This window comes from Acipenser ruthenus, chromosome 37, assembly GCF_902713425.1.
Source record: "Acipenser ruthenus chromosome 37, fAciRut3.2 maternal haplotype, whole genome shotgun sequence".
NCBI classification, from domain to species: Eukaryota; Metazoa; Chordata; class Actinopteri; order Acipenseriformes; family Acipenseridae; genus Acipenser; species Acipenser ruthenus.
The window spans coordinates 5,580,343-5,600,751 of NC_081225.1; the positions used below are offsets into that span (position 1 = coordinate 5,580,343).

Consider the following 20,409-nt stretch of genomic DNA (forward strand, 5'->3'; position numbering starts at 1 on the left):
TTGCATGGCTACTTCTCCTCCTGCCACTCTACCTGATATCAGAGTGTCCCGTGTCTCAGCAGCCTCATAGTCGCTCCATTCTTCTGGGGTGAAAGAGCCTTTGTGCGCCCTTGCCAGTGATGGGACTGTGTGCTCAGTTGTTGGTTTAGAATGACGTGCACACTTTGCTTAACTGAAGCGGCTTTATGAATGGCGATGTCTTCCGGATTGTTTTGATAAGAAATGTTCGAAAATGCTGGAGTGCAGAATTCACAAACTGATACATTTTCTACATGTTCTATACATGCTTAGCATTTAATATCAATCTTTGGAAAGCCTTTGCAGTGGTCATAAAAGGGGTTGGGTGTATAGGGATAAATATCCATGCTATAGTTATAACATTTCATATGTCTACCTGGTGGCACTGTGTGCTAGTCTAAATTACCCAAGAAGGGCAAGTTAAAAAATAATCATTGCAATACCATTGGAATGGCAGTATATCAAAACTTTGCATAACCAGTAACACATCACAGCATGTCAAGTAACACAACAAGACCTGCAATGGCAACACAACTGATATGGAACAAATATTGCACATGACTAGTCCTGATAAAGTTGCACACTGATCCATATCCTGCCCTGCAGTATGCCTGGATGATCCAGCACTGCAGTGCATTGTCTACAAGGAAACATGCCTCTTCCAGGGTTTTACATGCTTCTTCCAGGGTTTTACATGCCTCTTCCAGGGTTTTACATGCTTCTTCCAGGGTTTTACATGCTTCTTCCAGGGTTTTACATGCCTCTTCCAGGGTTTTACATGCTTCTTCCAGGGTTTTACATGCCTCTTCCAGGGTTTTACATGCTTCTTCCAGGGTTTTACATGCCTCTTCCAGGGTTTTACATGCCTCTTCCAGGGTTTTACATGCTTCTTCCAGGGTTTTACATGCTTCTTCCAGGGTTTTACACTTCTTCACACTCTGTGTGAAGAAGTGTCTCCTTCTCTGTCCAAAGTCTATCTCCACTTCATTTCCAACTGTCCTCTGGTCCTGGTTTCTGTTTGTGCTTATTGTAAGTATTGGTTTGGTTGCTATATATAAATGGCCTCTCTCCGTACATATCCATGCAATTGTATATTTAACAGCTCATTTAATTATGGCAATTAAGAAACATCTCTCAAAACAGAAGCCAGATCTACTCTGGGACACATGCTTTCTTGTTTCTGGAAATATAAAGGGTCAAGTACGCATCAGTTCATGATGAAGGTTACAGTGACAGTTTAATAGGAACATGTTTGCAATGTACAATGGGGTTTATCTCATACAGAAAGGAAACCAGATGCAAATTCTTATGTAGTTTCATTTCTGTATATCTGAATTGCCAGCTCTTACTTTCACTGAAAATAACCGACAGAAAGATACAATTGATGACAGGCAAATAGGTTCAGGTACATGAAGCCTGATGAAATATGAAAACCCCACCTTTCAAATTTAAGATAAATTATACAAAGAACTGTTCCTTTGTGATACATTCCTTCTTTAAAGGTGGGTGCAACACTGTAGCTGTCCTCTCCCCCATCCCTTTGCAGTTTAAATTCCTCCTAACAGTAACACACGTACATGAAATGAAATGAGGGTATGGAAAGGGCTCCCTAGTCCTGGTGTTGAGGCAAAAAAATGGGATGCCTTAAACCCAGTTTGACAAAGTTTTGAGAATGATCGGCTACTAAGAAACGGACGAGCTTAGCTGGGCTGAATGGCCTCTTCTCACTCGTACATTTTCTTATGTTCTTAATATTTCCTCTGAAAGGGACACCAATAGAGACTTGGATACCAGTGGTCCAAAATACCGTATGTTTCAAAGCTGATAAAACTTTGAAATCAAAAGTCTAAATCTAATTTTACACCTTAGTTGCAACACCTTTTTAAAAGAATGAATTGCTTTGGGGGTGAAAGGACAGCTGCCAAAATTGTTCTTTTACTTTGAAAAATTGTTGTTTTATCGAATGTAGTTTTGCCAGGCAAACAGAAAAGCACATAACTTTATTTTAACCTATGTTTTCAAATATATTGTTTGTTCAGAAACTGGACCTTTTAGACTCAAAATACAAAAGAGCTGATAGAAAACAATGATAGTTTTTAGGTAGCTTCACAATGTGAACAAAGATACTTTTTTATTTCTGTTTTTCAGGAAGAACAATGGAAACTACAGGGTTCATTCCTTTTTGAGGAACATTGCAAAATAAATGTGATGGTATAGCACAGGTTTCAGGAGAGATACTGTATGGGCTCCTTACCTAATGCTTAGCTTTGTTGATGTCCCGTAGCAACCATGTCACAGATATATACAGTATGTAATGGAGGCTAGATCAGTCAAGTTTATTTTATATTAGTGAGCCCCAGCGCCATCTAGTGCTCAGCAATGTATTGCCAGCAATACAAAAGGAAACTTCATACGAAGTAGCTGATCACTAGATGGCGCTGTCTTTCACTTCTCTGAATCACTGATCTAGCCTATGTTACACAACTCTATGGCAGGCAACAAGAACTGAAGAGCAGCCCCTGAACTTAAATACAGACTTACATTAAACACACACACACACACACACACACACACACACACACACACACACACACACACAAACACAATTTTAATGATCTTAAGAGTGAGTGGGGGATGTTACATTTTTTCAAGCATCAGTTCACTGTATTTTCCTTGTATACCGTAATGTTAATAAGTGACTCTCGCTGGTATTTACAGACCTCAGTTAGCTCTCTAATGTTACCATAAGTAAAGCAGTCCAGGATCAGTACTACACTGGGACTATGAAGCCAGCCGTTGATGAGAAATGTTTCAAATGTAAATCTTTCTCAATGTCTTCAAAGACTAATAGTCGAAAAGTTTGTCATTGCAGTTTATTTTAGTAACTCTAAATTTACCACCACTGAGCGGTTTTTATAGTAATGGATGGAGGACTAAATATGCTTTTATTCAAAATTCACACCTCATCAGATTGCTCTTTGTGTGAAACAGCTAAATCATGACTAAACTCCAAAGTTTTTATTTTCAAGTTCGGAAACACCAGCAGTCTTATTTTCAAAGCAATGTCAATGATGTGGTCCTGCGTTCAGCACAGTCAGGGAGGGCTCCTTCACTTTGTATTGAGATCACTGTGAACAGCACCCTGTGTTCAGCACAGTCAGGGAGGGCTCCTTCACTTTGTATTGAGGTCACTGTGAACAGCACCCTGTGTTCAGCACAGTCAGGGAGGGCTCCTTCACTTTGTATTGAGATCACTGTGAACAGCACCCTGTGTTCAGCACAGTCAGGGAGGGCTCCTTCACTTTGTATTGAGATCACTGTGAACAGCACCCTGTGTTCAGCACAGTCAGGGAGGGCGCCTTCACTTTGTATTTAGATCACTGTGAACAGCACCCTGTGTTCAGCACAGTCAGGGAGGGCTCCTTCACTTTGTATTGAGATCACTGTGAACAGCACCCTGTGTTCAGCACAGTCAGGGAGGGCTCCTTCACTTTGTATTGAGATCACTGTGAACAGCACCCTGTGTTCAGCACAGTCAGGGAGGGCTCCTTCACTTTGTATTGAGATCACTGTGAACAGCACCCTGTGTTCAGCACAGTCAGGGAGGGCTCCTTCACTTTGTATTGAGATCACTGTGAACAGCACCCTGTGTTCAGCACAGTCAGGGAGGGTTCCTTCACTTTGTATTGAGATCACTGTGAACAGCACCCTGTGTTCAGCACAGTCAGGGAGGGCTCCTTCACTTTGTATTGAGATCACTGTGAACAGCACCCTGTGTTCAGCACAGTCATGGAGTCAGTGAGGGTTCCTTCACTTTGTATTGAGATCACTGTGAACAGCACATTGGATTCTAACTTGGCTGCAGTTACCACACATCACACGTCTCTGGTCTTTATTTGATTTCAGCTCATGAGCTCATTGTTTTGAAACAACTCTCTATTCAGCTCCCTATCTGCACATTTCCCAGTACAGTACTACTTAGCATGCAAATCGCTGGCGCTCCAACAGGTGATAACGGGGACACAATGGGGCCATTCAATATGCTGGGAATCAGGTTAAAAACAGCCGGCTTCATGAGGAGCCAAAAGTGTTAAAGTAGGACTTAGTTATCTGATAGCAAAACAGTTTTCAGTGTGTGCTTATTCCAGGAGTTCATTCCTCCCCCATCCTTTTTTAATGCACTTTTTACTGAAGTAAAAGCATAGCAAAGTGTAATAAAGCATAGGGAAAGCAGGCAAAGCAAAGGTAAGCATTCTAAAGACCAGAGAGGTATGGTAAAGCATATAAAAACCATGGCAAACTATGGTATATTATAATGGGGAAAGCATGGGGAAACTGCAAACTAACCATGCAAAATTACTGTGGTAAACTTTCATAAGAGTGATATCATCGGTAATGCTTTCAGATCCATTGTCCTGCAGTACCCTTTTTGCTGTAACTTTTTATCTTAACATTTAAAGATGTTTGAATATACAGCATTACAAAGCTGGGGTATCTAACTTGCTTAGGGCTTTTTCTAATTTAATATTGGCTTTGCGGGTCATTGCCATTGATTGGTATTCAATTGTAAAGGTGAGGGAAGGACAGCTTTTCTTGTTTTGAAATCAACACATTACCATGGTGAACTCTCCAAGAGTGCAGCTAGTATTACTATTACTAAGACCAATGTGTCATTCCAACCTGCAGAGCTGCAACACACTAACCTGCCAACTCTAAAAACGCTGCTCGAGACTTTTAAATATCCATCTCACCCAGGAGGAGGCTATGACACTGCTGAGAATAGTGATGATAAAAACTTCAACAAGAACATGCCGTTTCCGTGTCTTTCTTCAAATAACCCCGCCCCCTCCTACAGTTGTAACCCCACCCGCAGCGTGCCCTGAAGCCTAAAGAATGGAAGAATGCTGTCATCATTCCTATAAGTAAGGCAGGAAAGGATCTGGGTAAAGTGGGATCTTATCGACCAATAGCATTGACAGCTACTATATATAAAATTATGGAAAGGATGGTGTGTGAGAGAATGTGGTATTAATGAGTGATTATCAAAGTGGCTTTCGTAAAAATAGATCGATGACAGATCAGCTGGTAAGATTGTCTTCTGAAGTCAAGGAGGCATTAAGTGAGAATGAGGTGGTTGGGTGGGGCAGTTTTTATTGACATAGAGAAAGCGTATGATATGGTCTGGAAAGAAGGTTTAATATATAATGTAGCATCATTGGGGATAAAAGGGAGGACTTTGTGGCGGATCAGAGAGTTTCTGAAGGAAAGAGGATTTAAAGTGAAAATGAAGGGGAAGTTCTCTGAAAGATTTGAAATGCAAAATGGAACTCCTCAAGGAAGTGTTATCAGCCCTTTGCTATTTAATATAATGATAAATGATTTAGCTGAGGATATTTTAGTAGGATCAGAAGTATCTGTAGGTCTGTTTGCTGATGATGGGGTTATTTATAAAAGGAATAAACATACTGAAATAGTTAGGAGGGAATTGCAGGAGGCAATGAATAATCTGGAAAAGTGGTCAAATAAATAGAGCTTTAAAATATCAGTAACAAAAACAGAGGTGCTATTATTTTCACAAAGAAGAAGAGAGCAGGAGAAGTTAAATTTATTATACCAAGATAAGATTCTTAAAGAGGTGGAGGAATTTAGATACTTGGGAGTGTGGTTTGATAAAAAATTAACTTGGGGAAAACAAATAAATTCTGTAATAGATAAATGTAAAGGAAGGATAAATATTCTAAGAAACATTTCAGGGACGAGTTGGAGAGCAAATAAAACTAGTATGATGATGATATACAGAGGGTTAATTAAGAGTATAATAGATTATGGAAGTCGGATTCTAGTGGGAACTTGTAAAAGTAAGATGGAAAAATTGGATAATTTGCAAGCTAAAGCAATAAAGGTGTGTATAGGAGCTATGAAATCTGCTCCAATAAATGCTATGCAGGTTTTAATAAATGAGAACTAAGGAGAAAATGGCTAAGTATAAAACATTGGATAAAGGAGGCTGTGTGGTCCAGTGGTTAAAGAAAGGGGCTTGTAAACAGGAGGTCCCCGGTTCAAATCCCACCTCACTGCCACTGACTCATTGTGTGACCCTGAGCAAGTCACTTCACCTCCTTGTGCTCCGTCTTTCAGGTGAGACGTAATTGTAAGTGACTCTGCAGCTGATGCATAGTTCACACACCCTAGTCTCTGTAAGTTGCCTTGGATAAAGGCGTCTGCTAAATAAACAAATAATAATAATCATAATAATAATAATAATAATAATAATAATAATAATAATAAAGGCTAACTCTCTGCATACAGAATTTCCTCCTCGGAAAAACATGGAAGATAGGTGGATTAATCATTATAAAAAGGAGCGGTGGGAAACAAATGGGGGCACGCTGGAGTATTGGGTGCAAAAATTGATAAATGTGTTGGGAATGGAAAATCTGAAGTTGGTAAAGAATGTTAATATAAATGTGTTACCAGGATGGTTGATGGAAAAACAAACTGTTGTATAGAATTGAGTGAGCAAGTGAAGAAAGGAGGGAAAAATTGAATTGAAAAGAAAGAGTCAAGCTTTTGTAGAGGAGAAGAGTATGGAGGCGCTATGTATATATACAGATGGATCCAAGGATCCAAATACAGGAAGAGTTGCAATGGCATATTATATCCCAGAATTAGATATCTGTAAAATAGCGAGGATATCAGACCATTTATCAGTATATGTTGCAGAAATGGTAGCTATACTATTTGCAGTAGTTAAAATAGCTGAAATAAAGCCTAAAAAAGCGGTCATATTTTCAGATTCTTTAAGTGTACTTATTGCATTAAAAGGGGAGTTTACTAATAGAAGAGATATCATGTTTGAAATAATGCAACAATATAAGGAATGTGCAATAATGGGGATCAAAGTGATTTTAGTTTGATAGGTTAAGGATTGGGCATAGTTCTTTAAATGAACATCTGTTAAGACTGGGGAAACATGAAGATGGAAAGTGTGAAAAATGTAAAGTAGCTGAAACAGCAGAACATTATTAAAGTGTGAGAAATATGAGGAGCAGAGAAGGAAAATGGAGAGGAGGCTGAGGGAAATGGAGGTATATGAGGTCAATATAAAGAACTTGCTGGAAAAAGTGGAAGGGAGACTGAATAGAGAAAAGATACTAACGAAATATATAAAGGAAACAGGAAAAGAAGTGAAGTTATAATAAATAAATATAACAGAAAAATAAAGTAAAACAAAGACAGACAAATGACTACAGATAGAGGGCGCTAATCATCTAAAATAATAGATGGAATGCGCCCTATAGATTAACCAGAAGAAGAAGAAGCGTGCCCTGGAAGCGGAAGTACTCTCTTGGCTCTCCCCGTGGTGGTGTGTTTTTGAAACGCAGCACCAACGCGACTATCAGAATAGAGTGGGGATTTTCAATCGCTTATTAGCGGAATACGTGGAATAGGGATAATATAGCGATACACACACCAACTCGGAATAAAAAGAAGATCAAAACCACACAGCACGGATTATCTTTTCCCTGTTCTCTGCAGAAACACGGAGCCGGCAGGCCGGCCACATAGTACCAAACAGCAATGGCGGATGTTACCGCTCGTAGCCTGCAGTATGAGTACAAGGCGGTAAGTAGCAGAAACAACATCGTTATGCATGGAACTGTAATGTAATATTCATTCATCTAACACACAGCCGAGATCGGGCTTTTAGAACTTCAGTTCAAAGTCGGAAAACCGAAGTCTGTAACCCGTACTGCTTGATCCAGACAGTCATATAAATAATACAACGATGCTCTGTTTTTAACCATAGTGTGGGTTTAGATCAAGGAACATCTGATTAAGAGCGTTGGAATTGCAAATCGAATAGGCTTCAACACACTTCAACATAACACACTCCTAGCATAGTACTACCAGTCTGTGTACACACACTCACACTCACACACACACACACACACACACACACACACACACACACACACACACACACACACACACACACACACACTAACAGTAGCAGTTACTGTGCTTGAATAAAACAGTTCACATTGTTTACTTTCTTTCAAATCGGCGCTTGGTCTTTACTGTATCTGAGAAATTCTGGAATAATAATGTAAGGTTTATTACTTTATATGCGTAATGTTAAAAGGGAAATGGTATGTAAAGCGGACACTAGCGTGTTGTGAACTGGCACCCCCTTCTATTCACATGTGGCACACTGGCCTCAAATGTGCAAACACTTGTACAATCTGAGGAGCATACCCAGTCGGCTCTTGGCCTGGTTGTGGTAACACCTTTGGGTGGAGGAATCACCCACCCTACATAATTCCTCACAGATCCGTTTGAAAGGGGCAAATTGAACCACAACCGCCACCAACATTTATATATTTTGCTCTTGAAGTGGCTGCCGGTAGCTCTTGCATCTCCAGGGACAGAAATAGGATTCATTGCATAACAGGATCCATTCCTGGATTTGATACGAGTTTAATAACACACCTGAGTTTACCTGTTAACTGGGGCTAATCAAGCTCCTAGTAAAACCTGGAATGTGTGAAACTGTTGTGCAGTAAGAGTTTTATTTCTATCCTTGAGCTCTCTGCATTTGACAAGTTACATCAATAAACTGTTAAACAATGGACTATTCAACTAAGTCTGTGTTTTCTTATTTTTTATAACATAATAGTTAAAACACTAACCTGAAATACTAAACTGTCCTGTGAAACATAAAATGTTTTTTTTTTTAAAAAGTGATAATGTCTTGTTAATTATAATCAATTCTTTTTATGAACAAATATGTATGTATTCACATTCTAGACATGTTACAGAGAACAATTATTTTGTCCCCACAGATGTGTAGCGTATAAATGTGGGCTTCAGGTAAAACAAGTTTCTAGTCTTTCTCTGTGTTTATGAGTTCTGCAGGAAGTCTTTAGCCTTTGGCATTTTTATTTGTACATCACTTCCTGTTCCTGGGACAATCACAAATTTTTTATGGGACATTTTTATGCAAAAGATTTGGGAATGCAATAGTTTAGATTACCCCATAACGTTTTAATTGAATAATAATGAATCCCACAAAAGTAAACTCTGCAAAAACTTTGGTTTTATAAACAGGGACAGAGTTTCAGTGACATTTCTGATATGAACAGCAACATAAAAAGTAGTACATATGAATGTATTTCCAAAAGTCAGTGTGTCCTGGTTAGATCACATCTTATTAAAATATAGACTACAGACTATACAGGCTGTATATGAGTCAGGACTGGAATCCAGAACCGCTCGTACAGTATTATGCATGGTTTGCATAGACTCATACACATGATGAGCTATTTATCCTTTAGCTTTAGAATAACTTACTACGCAGGGAAAATGTGTAACATTACAGTACTGCATGTTCATTATGTCTAGTTTCACCAAATATAACAGCTTTGATTTCTACAGCAAATACAGTACGCCATCCTTTATCCTCAGTACCAGAATGTTGGTCATAAATTCACTTACAAACTTTTGGATAAGAGATTTACAGAGTTGGGGTAACTCGCTACTTAACAGGTGACTGCAATAATATTACTTTTGTCAATAATGAAGTATCATAACGAGTTACCTTTGTAATGGGAGTAATAATATTACTGTTACTTTCCGCAAAAAGAAACTTGTTCGTCTCGTTACCTTTTCTCTGCTGTACACCTACATTAGTGGTCTTTATTTTTTAACCCTGACGTGCCAGACTGCTCTAATGTCCGTGCCTCACCACCGGTGGCGCCATCTCTCTTCTGGGATGTCTCATGGCAATAATAAGCCGTGGGGCAATCAAATCAGTCTTTCTGAGCTATTTCAATAAGTGTAGGCACTAGGAACAAAATAAAATGGTATCCCTACAGGCCAAATTTGGGTATATATTTCAAAAACGTTGTACAGGAAACGCGCCTACCACCTGATATTTTGAAGTTTAATACTAGGACAAGATGGAGAGCGTGCACACTTGACTCCATACCACGTTGTATGCTTGCTTGCCTCTCTTGCTTGCAGAGGTGGCCACATTTATTGCATCACCCCGTCATTTTTACATTTACTTTTTTGTTGATTTGTGGTTTTATTGAATTCTAACATTTGTTGATTTTCTCTTCATACTGAAATTATTGGAAGTCAGGAAATATACAGTACATTGTTTATGCCAAAAATGAAATGTATTTATACTACAGACATTTTAAAAACCTGTTTGACACAGTTAATGAGTGAATTACCAGACGTATAGTTAAAAAGTAAACAGTAGTCACAACAAGAGACAAGAGAAAGAAATATAACCTAATACAATGAGTAATATAACACGCTACTTTTTTATTAAATAAGTAAGGACATTATATTGCCTTTTCCTGAAAAAATGAATAACAAGTAATCAGTACCGTGCCCAACTCTGGAGATTCAGCCTTTTTATAAAACCACACACAAAACAGTACTTGTCATTTCCTTCTTTCTTTATAAATATGAATTTAAAGTATACCTCTTTGCCCTTGTTAAGAGTTTGTGTAGTTTCCAGTGTGTTTAAATATTTTCACAGTTTTTCACCTCTCCTTTTCTACTAGAAATCACAAAAACACTGACAAGGATAACACCCCAATATTTTGTTTCACATAACATTTAAAGAAATATTGGAGATGAGAAGTTTCAGCATGAATAAAATGATCATCTTTAAATATTTCGGGTATATGAATGTAGCTAAACAGAATGCTCTGTCAGGCATGTGGAGGCCAGTTTGGGTTGATGCTCTTTTTCTTCCCCTAGAACTCCAATCTTGTCCTGCAAGCAGACCGTTCTCTGATCGACCGCACCCGGCGAGATGAGCCCACGGGAGAGGTGCTCTCCCTGGTGGGGAAGCTCGAGGGGACGAAGATGGGAGACAAATCCCAGAGAACCAAACCACAGCTGCTGGAGGAGAGGCGGGCAAAGTAAGGGCGATGCCATATTGAAATGTGTGCAGGCTTCAGTTTAGACTGCTCAATGCTAAGCCATCCCTCAAAAGTGCATGGAGTTTATCACAGTATATTATATAGCTGGAATGAACATGGGTTTTTCATATTAGAATATTCTTTCAAAGTACAATCGTATTATAATTCCCACTGTGTCTGCGGGGTAAGAGAGTAGCACTCTTGTGTGCAGTAGCATGTTTAATTCTTTCCGACGTCTTTATGCATTGCTTTCTTTTGCGTGATATATTTGATACACGTATTTATAAATCAGTTAAATGAACACACGTGTTATTTTGGTCACTGAATCCATTCCAAGCAGTCTTTAGTTGAACGTTCCAATATTTGTTCTAGCACTTATGTGTGAGTAAATGGGAAGTCCGTTTTCACAAAAGTTACAGTACTATTTCTATACAAGACTTCTTTTTGATCTGTTTTTGTACCTAATGAATTTGGATAAGTGTTGTATTGTTTCCCATTCAATTCCTCACTGTGTGAACCTGTGTATTGTGCAGGAGGAGAAAGAGAGACGAGGACAGGTATGACATCAATAAAATGAAGGGGTTCACACTGCTGTCGGAGGGCATTGATGAGATGGTCGGGATAGTCTACAAGCCAAAGACAAAGGAGACCAGAGAAACGTATGAGGTCCTGCTCAGCTTCATTCAGGCTGCTCTAGGAGACCAGGTGAGTTTTCATTCCCGCTTTACAAAAAACTACACTTAGCACTTGGAATTTAATATATAACATTGAATAAAACAGTGACCTCTTTAAGTCTGGTCCTATTTAAAATCCATTTTGATATAAATACACTCTTATGTTAAACAGTGCTCTGACAGCTAATAATCCCTCTCTAAAACAGTTTACATGAGATTCATGAACTGCAAACCTCATTTAAGTAATCAAACTTAATCTGAAAAAACAATCCTTCACAAAATAGGCTTTTAAAGTTTTGTGAATAGGACCCTATTTCACAAACTCTGCAACCCCAGCACATTCATTCCATTTTCAGAACGTTAACCATGGATGCCAGCTGAATAAAAAGCTGTGCAAATGCAAAGAAATATAATGTAACGGAATTGGATTGTGATTCTGTGAGCGGTTTGTGTTCCACCCTGGCAGCCCCGTGACATCCTGTGTGGAGCCGCAGACGAGGTCCTGGCAGTGCTGAAGAATGAGAAGATGCGTGACAAGGAGAGGCGCAAGGAGGTGGAGCAGCTGCTGGGCCCCACAGACGACACGCGCTACCACGTGCTGGTCAACCTGGGCAAGAAGATCAGCGACTACGGAGGGGACAAGGAGCTGCAGAACATGGGTGCGCTGAGCCGGGTCCTGCTGCCGAAGCCCTTTGTCTGATTGCACCTTGATGTGGCGTGACCCACAGAAAGAGGACATGCTTTCAATTATTTTAAGATGAAAGCGCTGTTGCTGTAAAACTTCCTGTCTTAGCCAGGCTTGAGAGTTACATTAAGCCTAAAAGCTCTAAATTCGCCAGTGTAATTAGACCTTTTTAAAGTAACTTTTTATCATGATTACATGTTTAACCATGCCTTGCAGGAGATGCATATCCCCAGCAACAGGGATAAAGCTGAGACATCTATCTAAATAAGTGTCACACTTTAGAGAGGTGGTTATCCAATGTGATGACATTATGTTAGGGTAGTCTTTAGCACCCGTTAATAAGAGAATCAGAATATAATGAGGCAGTCGTTACCTAACCGCGAATGCCACTCTTCCATTAGAGAGTATTAGTCTTGTGTAAAGAGGAACCTGTCCATCCATACGGCCATCTGTACTGCATGTCACACGTGACATTTTTACATGGCGATACAAGAGGTGGATGTGATCTACTTTTTCATTCTACTGCTAGCTCTGATTTAGTCTTGCTACAGCAGTGCCGTTGGATGTACATTACTAACTGTTTTGTTGTGTTGCAGATGACAACATTGATGAAACCTATGGAGTTAACGTACAGTTTGAATCTGATGAAGAGGTGAGTTTATTTTCTAGGTTCTGTATAACCTAATTTGACAGTGCTATGAACTTCTGGCTTTAATGTTATATTCAGCATAATGCGGTATCTCCCTAGTAGGTACCCTTAAGACTGACTGACTTTATCGGGATGGCCCAGAATGCTGCCCTTGTGTATCTCTAATGTTTGTGTGTTTTCTCTCAGGTGGTGGATGAGGATGCGTACGGAGAGGTGCGGGACGAGGCCTCTGATGAAGACACAGAGGGAGAGGAGGCAGACGAGCGCTGTACCCTCACTGCCAATGTAAGTAGTGCTTTTTTGATTTTATTCCTCATCCTCTTCACACTTATTTTCAGCTGTTATTACTCTAGCCTGTAACGCTCCTCTATTCCCTGGAATTGAATGAGTTATTCTTGTATGTTTGAAGTTGGGTGCAGCCGGAGATGTGATGAGCACAAAAAAGAAGGACCTCCACCCCAGAGATATCGATGCCTTCTGGCTTCAAAGGCAGCTCAGCCGTTTCTATGATGACGCCATTGTGTCTCAGAAGAGGGCAGATGAAGTGCTGGAGATTTTAAAGGTAAGAGCGTTTAGGCTGAAATACAAGGGACGCAGTTGTGTTCGTGTGTTTTGAACAGGTGCAGTTTCTGATCAGCCAAACCTCTCTGCCAGCTATTGCTGCAGAGCCTCAACATAACAAACATCCATCATAGTTTACTTTAAAATGAAACTGCAATGAAAGGATGGATGGTAGAAGGAAGTAGCTAAGGTAATCATTATACAAACACGCAATGTTTATAATTAAGGCCCTGTGAAAATCGCAGAAACTTTCTTTAAAATTCACGGCATTGTCACGGGTAGAGTATCGTATTTCACGGATTGTGCACGGAAATATAAAATAAATTACGTGTACAGATTATTATTTTTTTTTAAATGAATAAATATACAGATAAATGCACTGATATCAAAATTAACATCAAACTTATTCAAGCACTTTACAATAGCTTGTGAAACGATGTTGTAATTAACAGCCTGTAGGTAAAGTGTATCTGCAAGGACAGCTTTCAGTTCTAGTACGTCAGGTGCATGTTCACCATAGGTCTTGCAAAACAAATAAAATGTGTAACCCATGCTGATCTTGTGCATCTGCCGACTCGTCAGTGTCACCTCTGACAAGCAACCAGACTGTTTTATCAATTCCATAATCTCCTGCTTGTGATACTCGGCAACTTTAGATAAGTATTCTCGTCTCAGCTGGGCTGATGAAGGAATCACTCCACCATTTGCTACACTCTGTCTGAAGAATTTCCGTAACTTTTGGTAGTCCCATTTTTCAAAAGGGATATTTGCACAAACGCCTCTGTCAGGTCAAAATTTAATAAGTGGACTTTTGGACTATGGAAGGGTTAGGGTTAGCGTTTTTTGTTTCTTTGCAAGTAAAGCATGCCTGTCAACAGACGAGTTTCGGTAGTGATCTACAGTAACGTTGCAGGACAGAACAAGAGCTTACCTCCATCGCTATGTAAAACTCCTGCTGGATACTGCTTTATGTGGTCTGCTGCAGACACATTTTTAGCCTCCATCCATTTTCTTGTTTACAGTGTGTATTATTTTAATTTCCCGCTTAGATTGCTTATAGTGATAATCACTGCACAGCACTGTGTGCATGGCGAATATTAAACGCAGGCACAGAGCTGTACAGTTTCGTTAATGTGACTTTTTTTTTGTATGAAATACAAATAATTATGAAATTGTTATTCTTAAGAATATTGTAAGAATCGTGATATTGGGCTAATTTCACAATTTCCGCGCAGCCCTTGAAATTGCAATTTTCACAGGGCCCTGTTTATAATACAGTAATCCATTGTGTATCTTCTTCCAAAATGGCTACAGGAAAGCGAGTTGTGCTTATAATAGAAAAAAAAAAAAATTCTAAACCTATGCATTTTGCTACTGTGTAATTTAGACACTAATGTAAGTGTATACAGCACTGTGACAGGGAGGATCTTGCAGGATGTGTGCCTTTGTGAAAGCAGCTGGGACGCGTAACAGTAGACGCGTTTCTAGGCAACCAATTGAGCAGGAAGGCTTGCCCGGTGCTGAGCTGATCGGAAGGTCCTGATTGGTTGGGGGGCGTGTCCGGGGAGCCTGTGCGCAGCTCGACGCGATTGCACTCATAACGACGCAGACGGGCGCTGAGCAAAATCGAGGAGAGCGTCCGCTCCAAAGGAAAATGACAACAAGGGACCTAGAGGAGCTCCCTAAGAAAAGCTGAATCTCAAAACAATAGTAATTGTTACAGCTGTGTATAATGGTATTTAAAACAGGATTCATTTATCTGTCTTTTTACATATCCGCCCTTCCCCTGTCCCACCGCAGTCGGATACGAGACGGACTCCTGTATTTTAAGGCAGCAACTTGAAAAAAGCACAACGTTTTGTTTATTAAAGCTATAGCGAGATTGTAGAGGAATTTTGCTGCTTGTTAGTTAGTCTTTTTTTATTTTTTTTCCCCAGACTGCCAGTGATGACAGAGAGTGTGAGAATCAGCTTGTCCTCCTTCTGGGCTTCAACACCTTTGACTTCATCAAGATCCTCCGGCAGCACAGGAGGATGAGTAAGGCTTTAATTTTACTGTATACAGTGTGGGGAGGGAAAGGTATCATGAAGTCTTACTCCAGGTGACTCTAACCCCCCCTTTCCCAATGGAGATTATAAGTGATCTGGAGTTGGGTCGCTTTTGAAAGTGATTCCAGCTCTTCAGACCCCAAACTGAGACCAAGAACCCTTCCTGTCTCCTCTTCTGAAATGCACTCTTGCATCTGTCTCCAGTTCAGCTATCTTTCCCAGTAGACATTTGGTCTAAGCTCTGCTCATATTGTTCAGGCAAACAAATAATTGAATATGAAAAGTTGTCCTCCTTATCAAGCACATAGGCTCAGTGCACTCGCACCGTTTGCTGTACCCTACAGTAATGCCAAGTATCACACTGTACTAAACTGAATGAATGGTGTTTCAAGCTACGTGAAAGCTGAGATCGTAACTGTTAAAATGTATTCTGTAAACGAATAGCCATATTTTAGGTGTCGTTTCTCTTAATTCATTTTCTGCCATGTGTTTCTTCAGTCCAGTACTGTACCATGCTGGCCAGTGCCCAGAGCGAGGCTGAGAAGGAGAGAATCATGAGTAAAATGGAGTCAGACCCGGAGCTTTCCAAGGTCCTGTACCAACTGCAGGAGACTGAGAAAGAAGACATCATTCGGGTGAGAGTTAGATTCATCCTATACGTGGAACAGTGACTTAGCACTACCTATTCTGTCCTATCCTTGTGATCTCTATACAGTACACAGTACAATACAGAATGTATTATATAGGCATCTGGAGTTGCCAGCGAATAGAAAGTTAATGCTTCCTCATTTTAAAATATTGTTTAACCCTGCTGAGAGAGAGCAGTGGCACAAGAGACTGCAGCCTGCTTGTGCCTGATCCGGTGCAGGCATCACACACTGACTTCTCCAGCTTGGGGGAGTGATTCCAGGTGAAACCTGGCTCCCTCGCTGGGGATGCTTATCCCCTGGCCACTAGATGTACTGGAGGTGCCTGTAATCAAATTCTGATGAAACCTGGATTCGCATTTTCATGAAACTGATGGCTCTGATTTTGTCTTTTTAGACTTGGTGGAGGTGGTGTGTGTTACTAACTTGTTCATAAAATATTTGTTAGTTGTTGAATTTGTTGTGTGGGTGTTAGATTTGTTTTCCCCAGGACGAGGGAATTCAAATCTGAAGAGGTGCTACGATAAATTAAATTAATCTGTAGAGGTGCTAACAAAAATGAAATGAATTCACTGGATGCAATTGCTTCTGTCCTGACTCCAGTTACCTTTTCCCTACAGGAGGAGAGATCCCGGAGAGAGAGGGTTCGGAAGTCCCGCATGGATAACGACCTGGAGGCCGTGGACATGGACCAGCAGGGAGAGGTGAGGAGTAACACAGGCACTGCTCGCCTCAAGCAGGTGTCTGGGGGTTTAAAATATTCATCTGAATTGCAGATCCTTGCTAAATGCACAGTAGTTTCAAGCAACTTCCTTATGAAAATGCATAAATCTGTTCCTCAATTGCATATTACAATTAACCCCTTCACATTTTTACTTTTGTTTTGTAAGATCATAAAATAACAACAAAAAAAGAAGCTTACTCTTAAATATATTCTACCTTTTTTAGGATGCATTTTTTCAACAGGAGCACTTTTTAAAAATAGTTAACCCTGGGGTAAACTAAAGGGATTTAGTTTTTCACAATTTTACATTAATTATTAGTATATTTTTAATTGGTCATTTAGGAGACGCTTTTATCCAAAGCGACTTACAGAGACTAGGGGGTGAACTATGCATTAGAACTGCTGCTGCAGAGTCACTTACAATCGGACCTCAGTTTTACATCTCATCCGAAGGACGGAGCACAAGGAGGTTAAGTGACTTGCTCAGGGTCATGCACAGGCAGTCAGTGGCTGAGCTGGGATTGAACCAGCAACCTCCTGATAACAAGCCCCTTTCTTTAACCGCTGGACCACAAAGCCCTGTCTAAATGTAATTATTGAACCGATAGTTCTTATACCCAACATGACCAACCTCGCCACAGCAATGAAAATGTCACCATTCATTAATTAAATATATGTAACAGATAGCATCACCTCTACTTCTTAATCATTCAGCAAATGCATTTACGTCATTATAATAATTAGGACTTCTATTTTTTGTTTTTTATTAATTTCATTTTTCAATGCTTTATTTTTAGCTATTTGAGTTTCTATGTAGATTCCCCGAAATGTTTTTTTTTTCGGGGTTCGTTTTTTATATACTGTATGAAATTATTGTTTTCGGTTACTTTCCAAAATGCTTGGACAATGTTTTCTTTTACAATATGTATAGTAACTTGACAGTACTTGCACATTTAAGTTGTACCTTCTTTCCTTTGCTGTCTTCCACAACGAAATCCCTACGGTCACGGGCACATTCTTCTGTGGTTTTTGTGTGTCTAGGCATTTTTTTTTACATTTCAACACAATTTGTAATTCTGCTTTAAATCCTCCCTGTCTAACTGTAATACAGCTTTAAATCCTGCGAACAAGCCTCCATTTCTGATTGTAATCTCGTTTTAAGTCTTGCAAGCGGAGTCTCAAATAAATGTAGAAATTTGAGAACGAATCAATGATAGATACAAGAAGGAGGGACATTGCCCAGCTGCATTGCTCATCTGTCTCATTCACTGACCCACATAGCTACTCGTAACTGCTGCGTGTACACAACCAACCAATTCACAGATACTCGCAGTACTGCATTTCATGCAAGACATACTGCATTTTTTAACGGAAATACAGGGAGCGCCTAATCAAGTGTTTTTACATCCATTTCCAGATTTCACTGACTTTTTTCAAATTTGCGATTTCTGTGACCTTGTGTACTAAGTACTTGTATGTTATCTTTATTCTATACATTATTAAAGGTACAATAATAGTTATTAATACCTGTTTGATTATCCATACAAATCCATTGTGTGAACACCTTGTTTGAAAGATTAGTCTGTGCATTGCCAGAGGCTCTCTTTGCTGCCATTTCTGTATTTTTTTGTAACCTAGATAAGCTTTTTTTCACAGCTAACAGAAGTGATAGGGGTGGGATGTAAAACATGTTTTAAAATGTTTGTGTGTAGGTGCTAGACTTCCGTAATTCAGTTTTCAGAAACTTACATGGCTCTCTAAAAAAAAAAATACCTGGAGTGCCTTTCTAGCAACATAACGAACAAAGGAAAAATAAATAAAAACTACTGTCCAATGAGCAAAGTATAACGGCAAAACTTGTCCCGATCGTCGGGCAATACGAATTGCACACCCCGAGTAGCTTTTTATTATTTATTTATTTATTTATTTATTTATTTTTATAATGGGTAACCATTTGCTGTGTTTCTTGGCTATACGCCAATTACATTTTTTTGTATCGGGTGTTTTATCATTTTTTATCAGATATTTTTATAATACAGCTCTAATGCATATAAAACAATGTCATTCCCTGCTTTCTACATTTGGTTATTACGTTATGTGTCTGTCCACAATACAGATTTAGAAATACAAATAAAAATATGACTCATTCATAGCCTCTCCTCCTGCTTACATTACATTCTATTTGTGTTTGACATGTATAATAAACTGTCACTATCGAACTTAATGAAAAAAAAACACGGTATAAAACAAAGTCTTATTTTCACAGATTATATAAAATAAACTGAAAGAATGAATCTGCTCAGAGATTGGTGTACATGCATATACTACCGACTGGTACTCGTGTTAAATGCGTTGCATGTCTTTGTGTTTGTCTGTTTCCCGCAGTCGCTGGCCCCCCGGCAGGTGCTTGACCTGGAAGACCTGGCCTTCTCACAGGGCAGCCACTTCATGGCAAACAAGCGCTGCCAGCTCCCCGACGGCTCCTTCAGGAAGCAGCGCAAGGGCTACGAGGAGGTGCACGTGCCCGCCCTCAAACCCAAACCCTTCACAGAGGACGAGGTACGAGCAGCAAGCAAACACGGGAAGGCTGAGTCGCCACACCTCTCATTAGAAACAAAATGTATTGACCTGCCCATTTAAGTGCATGCATTACACAATATATAAACAGAAAGGTTGAATCTCCATATACATAACACTTTGCACTGTATCTACTTTGTATACAATTCAACTTTATAACAAATCTGCTTCATTTGGGTTTGCTTGTTTTTTAGGTACTGCTTCCTATTGAGAAGCTCCCCAAGTATGCCCAGGCAGGGTTCGAAGGGTTTAAGACTCTGAACCGCATCCAGAGCAAGCTGTTCAAAGCAGCCATGGACACTGATGAGAACCTGCTGGTCTGTGCCCCAACGGTGAGCATCCGCCTGCTGGTGGAATACAAAAAACACAATCGCAGAAACTGCAAGGCTTGAAGCTTTCCAGAACCCTTGGAGTGTCTGCAGGAAACACATTGCTTTACCTTTGCTGCCTTCCATGTTGTTCATATCACAGCAATATATTTTTCAACGTAATCCAGATTGTTTTGGTATTTTTATACTCGCGTCATGGGTAAATTAATTAATTAATTTATTTATTTATTTTAACTTTTACTCTGGAACTTTTGTCAAGGGGATCATTTTCTCCTGAGCATTGCAGTATATCCAGATCATGCTCCCACGTGCAACAATGCCGTGCTCTGATTGAAATGCGTGGGAACAGAAAACCAGCACTGTTGCAGAAGAGAGCGTGATCTACATACACTACCATCTTTATATAACAAATTCTCTTTCATCTGGCGAACGTTCCCTAGTAGGTGTTGAAATGTATTTCCCAGTTATTACAAATAATGCTGCGATACTGACAACACGGGACGCAGCAACGGTAATGTAATGCGTTTCTTGCAACCGCTTCAAGGTGCTCTTGA

The 20,409-nt window shown here is 39.8% G+C and overlaps 1 protein-coding gene across 1 annotated transcript in view; it reads left to right on the plus strand.

Moving 5' to 3' along the window:
* The first annotated feature begins 7,323 nt into the window (after positions 1-7,323).
* Positions 7,324-20,409, plus strand: part of LOC117966127 (U5 small nuclear ribonucleoprotein 200 kDa helicase) — a 37,603-nt gene continuing 24,517 nt past the window's right edge. Inside the window, exons 1-12 of the mRNA XM_059008362.1 lie at positions 7,324-7,644; positions 10,798-10,961; positions 11,495-11,666; positions 12,102-12,294; positions 12,917-12,972; positions 13,156-13,254; positions 13,379-13,531; positions 15,468-15,567; positions 16,077-16,213; positions 16,846-16,929; positions 19,335-19,508; positions 19,721-19,858. Coding sequence (XP_058864345.1) covers positions 7,600-7,644; positions 10,798-10,961; positions 11,495-11,666; positions 12,102-12,294; positions 12,917-12,972; positions 13,156-13,254; positions 13,379-13,531; positions 15,468-15,567; positions 16,077-16,213; positions 16,846-16,929; positions 19,335-19,508; positions 19,721-19,858 — 1,515 coding nt within the window. The 5' untranslated portion in view covers positions 7,324-7,599. The remainder of the gene's footprint in view (positions 7,645-10,797; positions 10,962-11,494; positions 11,667-12,101; positions 12,295-12,916; positions 12,973-13,155; positions 13,255-13,378; positions 13,532-15,467; positions 15,568-16,076; positions 16,214-16,845; positions 16,930-19,334; positions 19,509-19,720; positions 19,859-20,409) is intronic.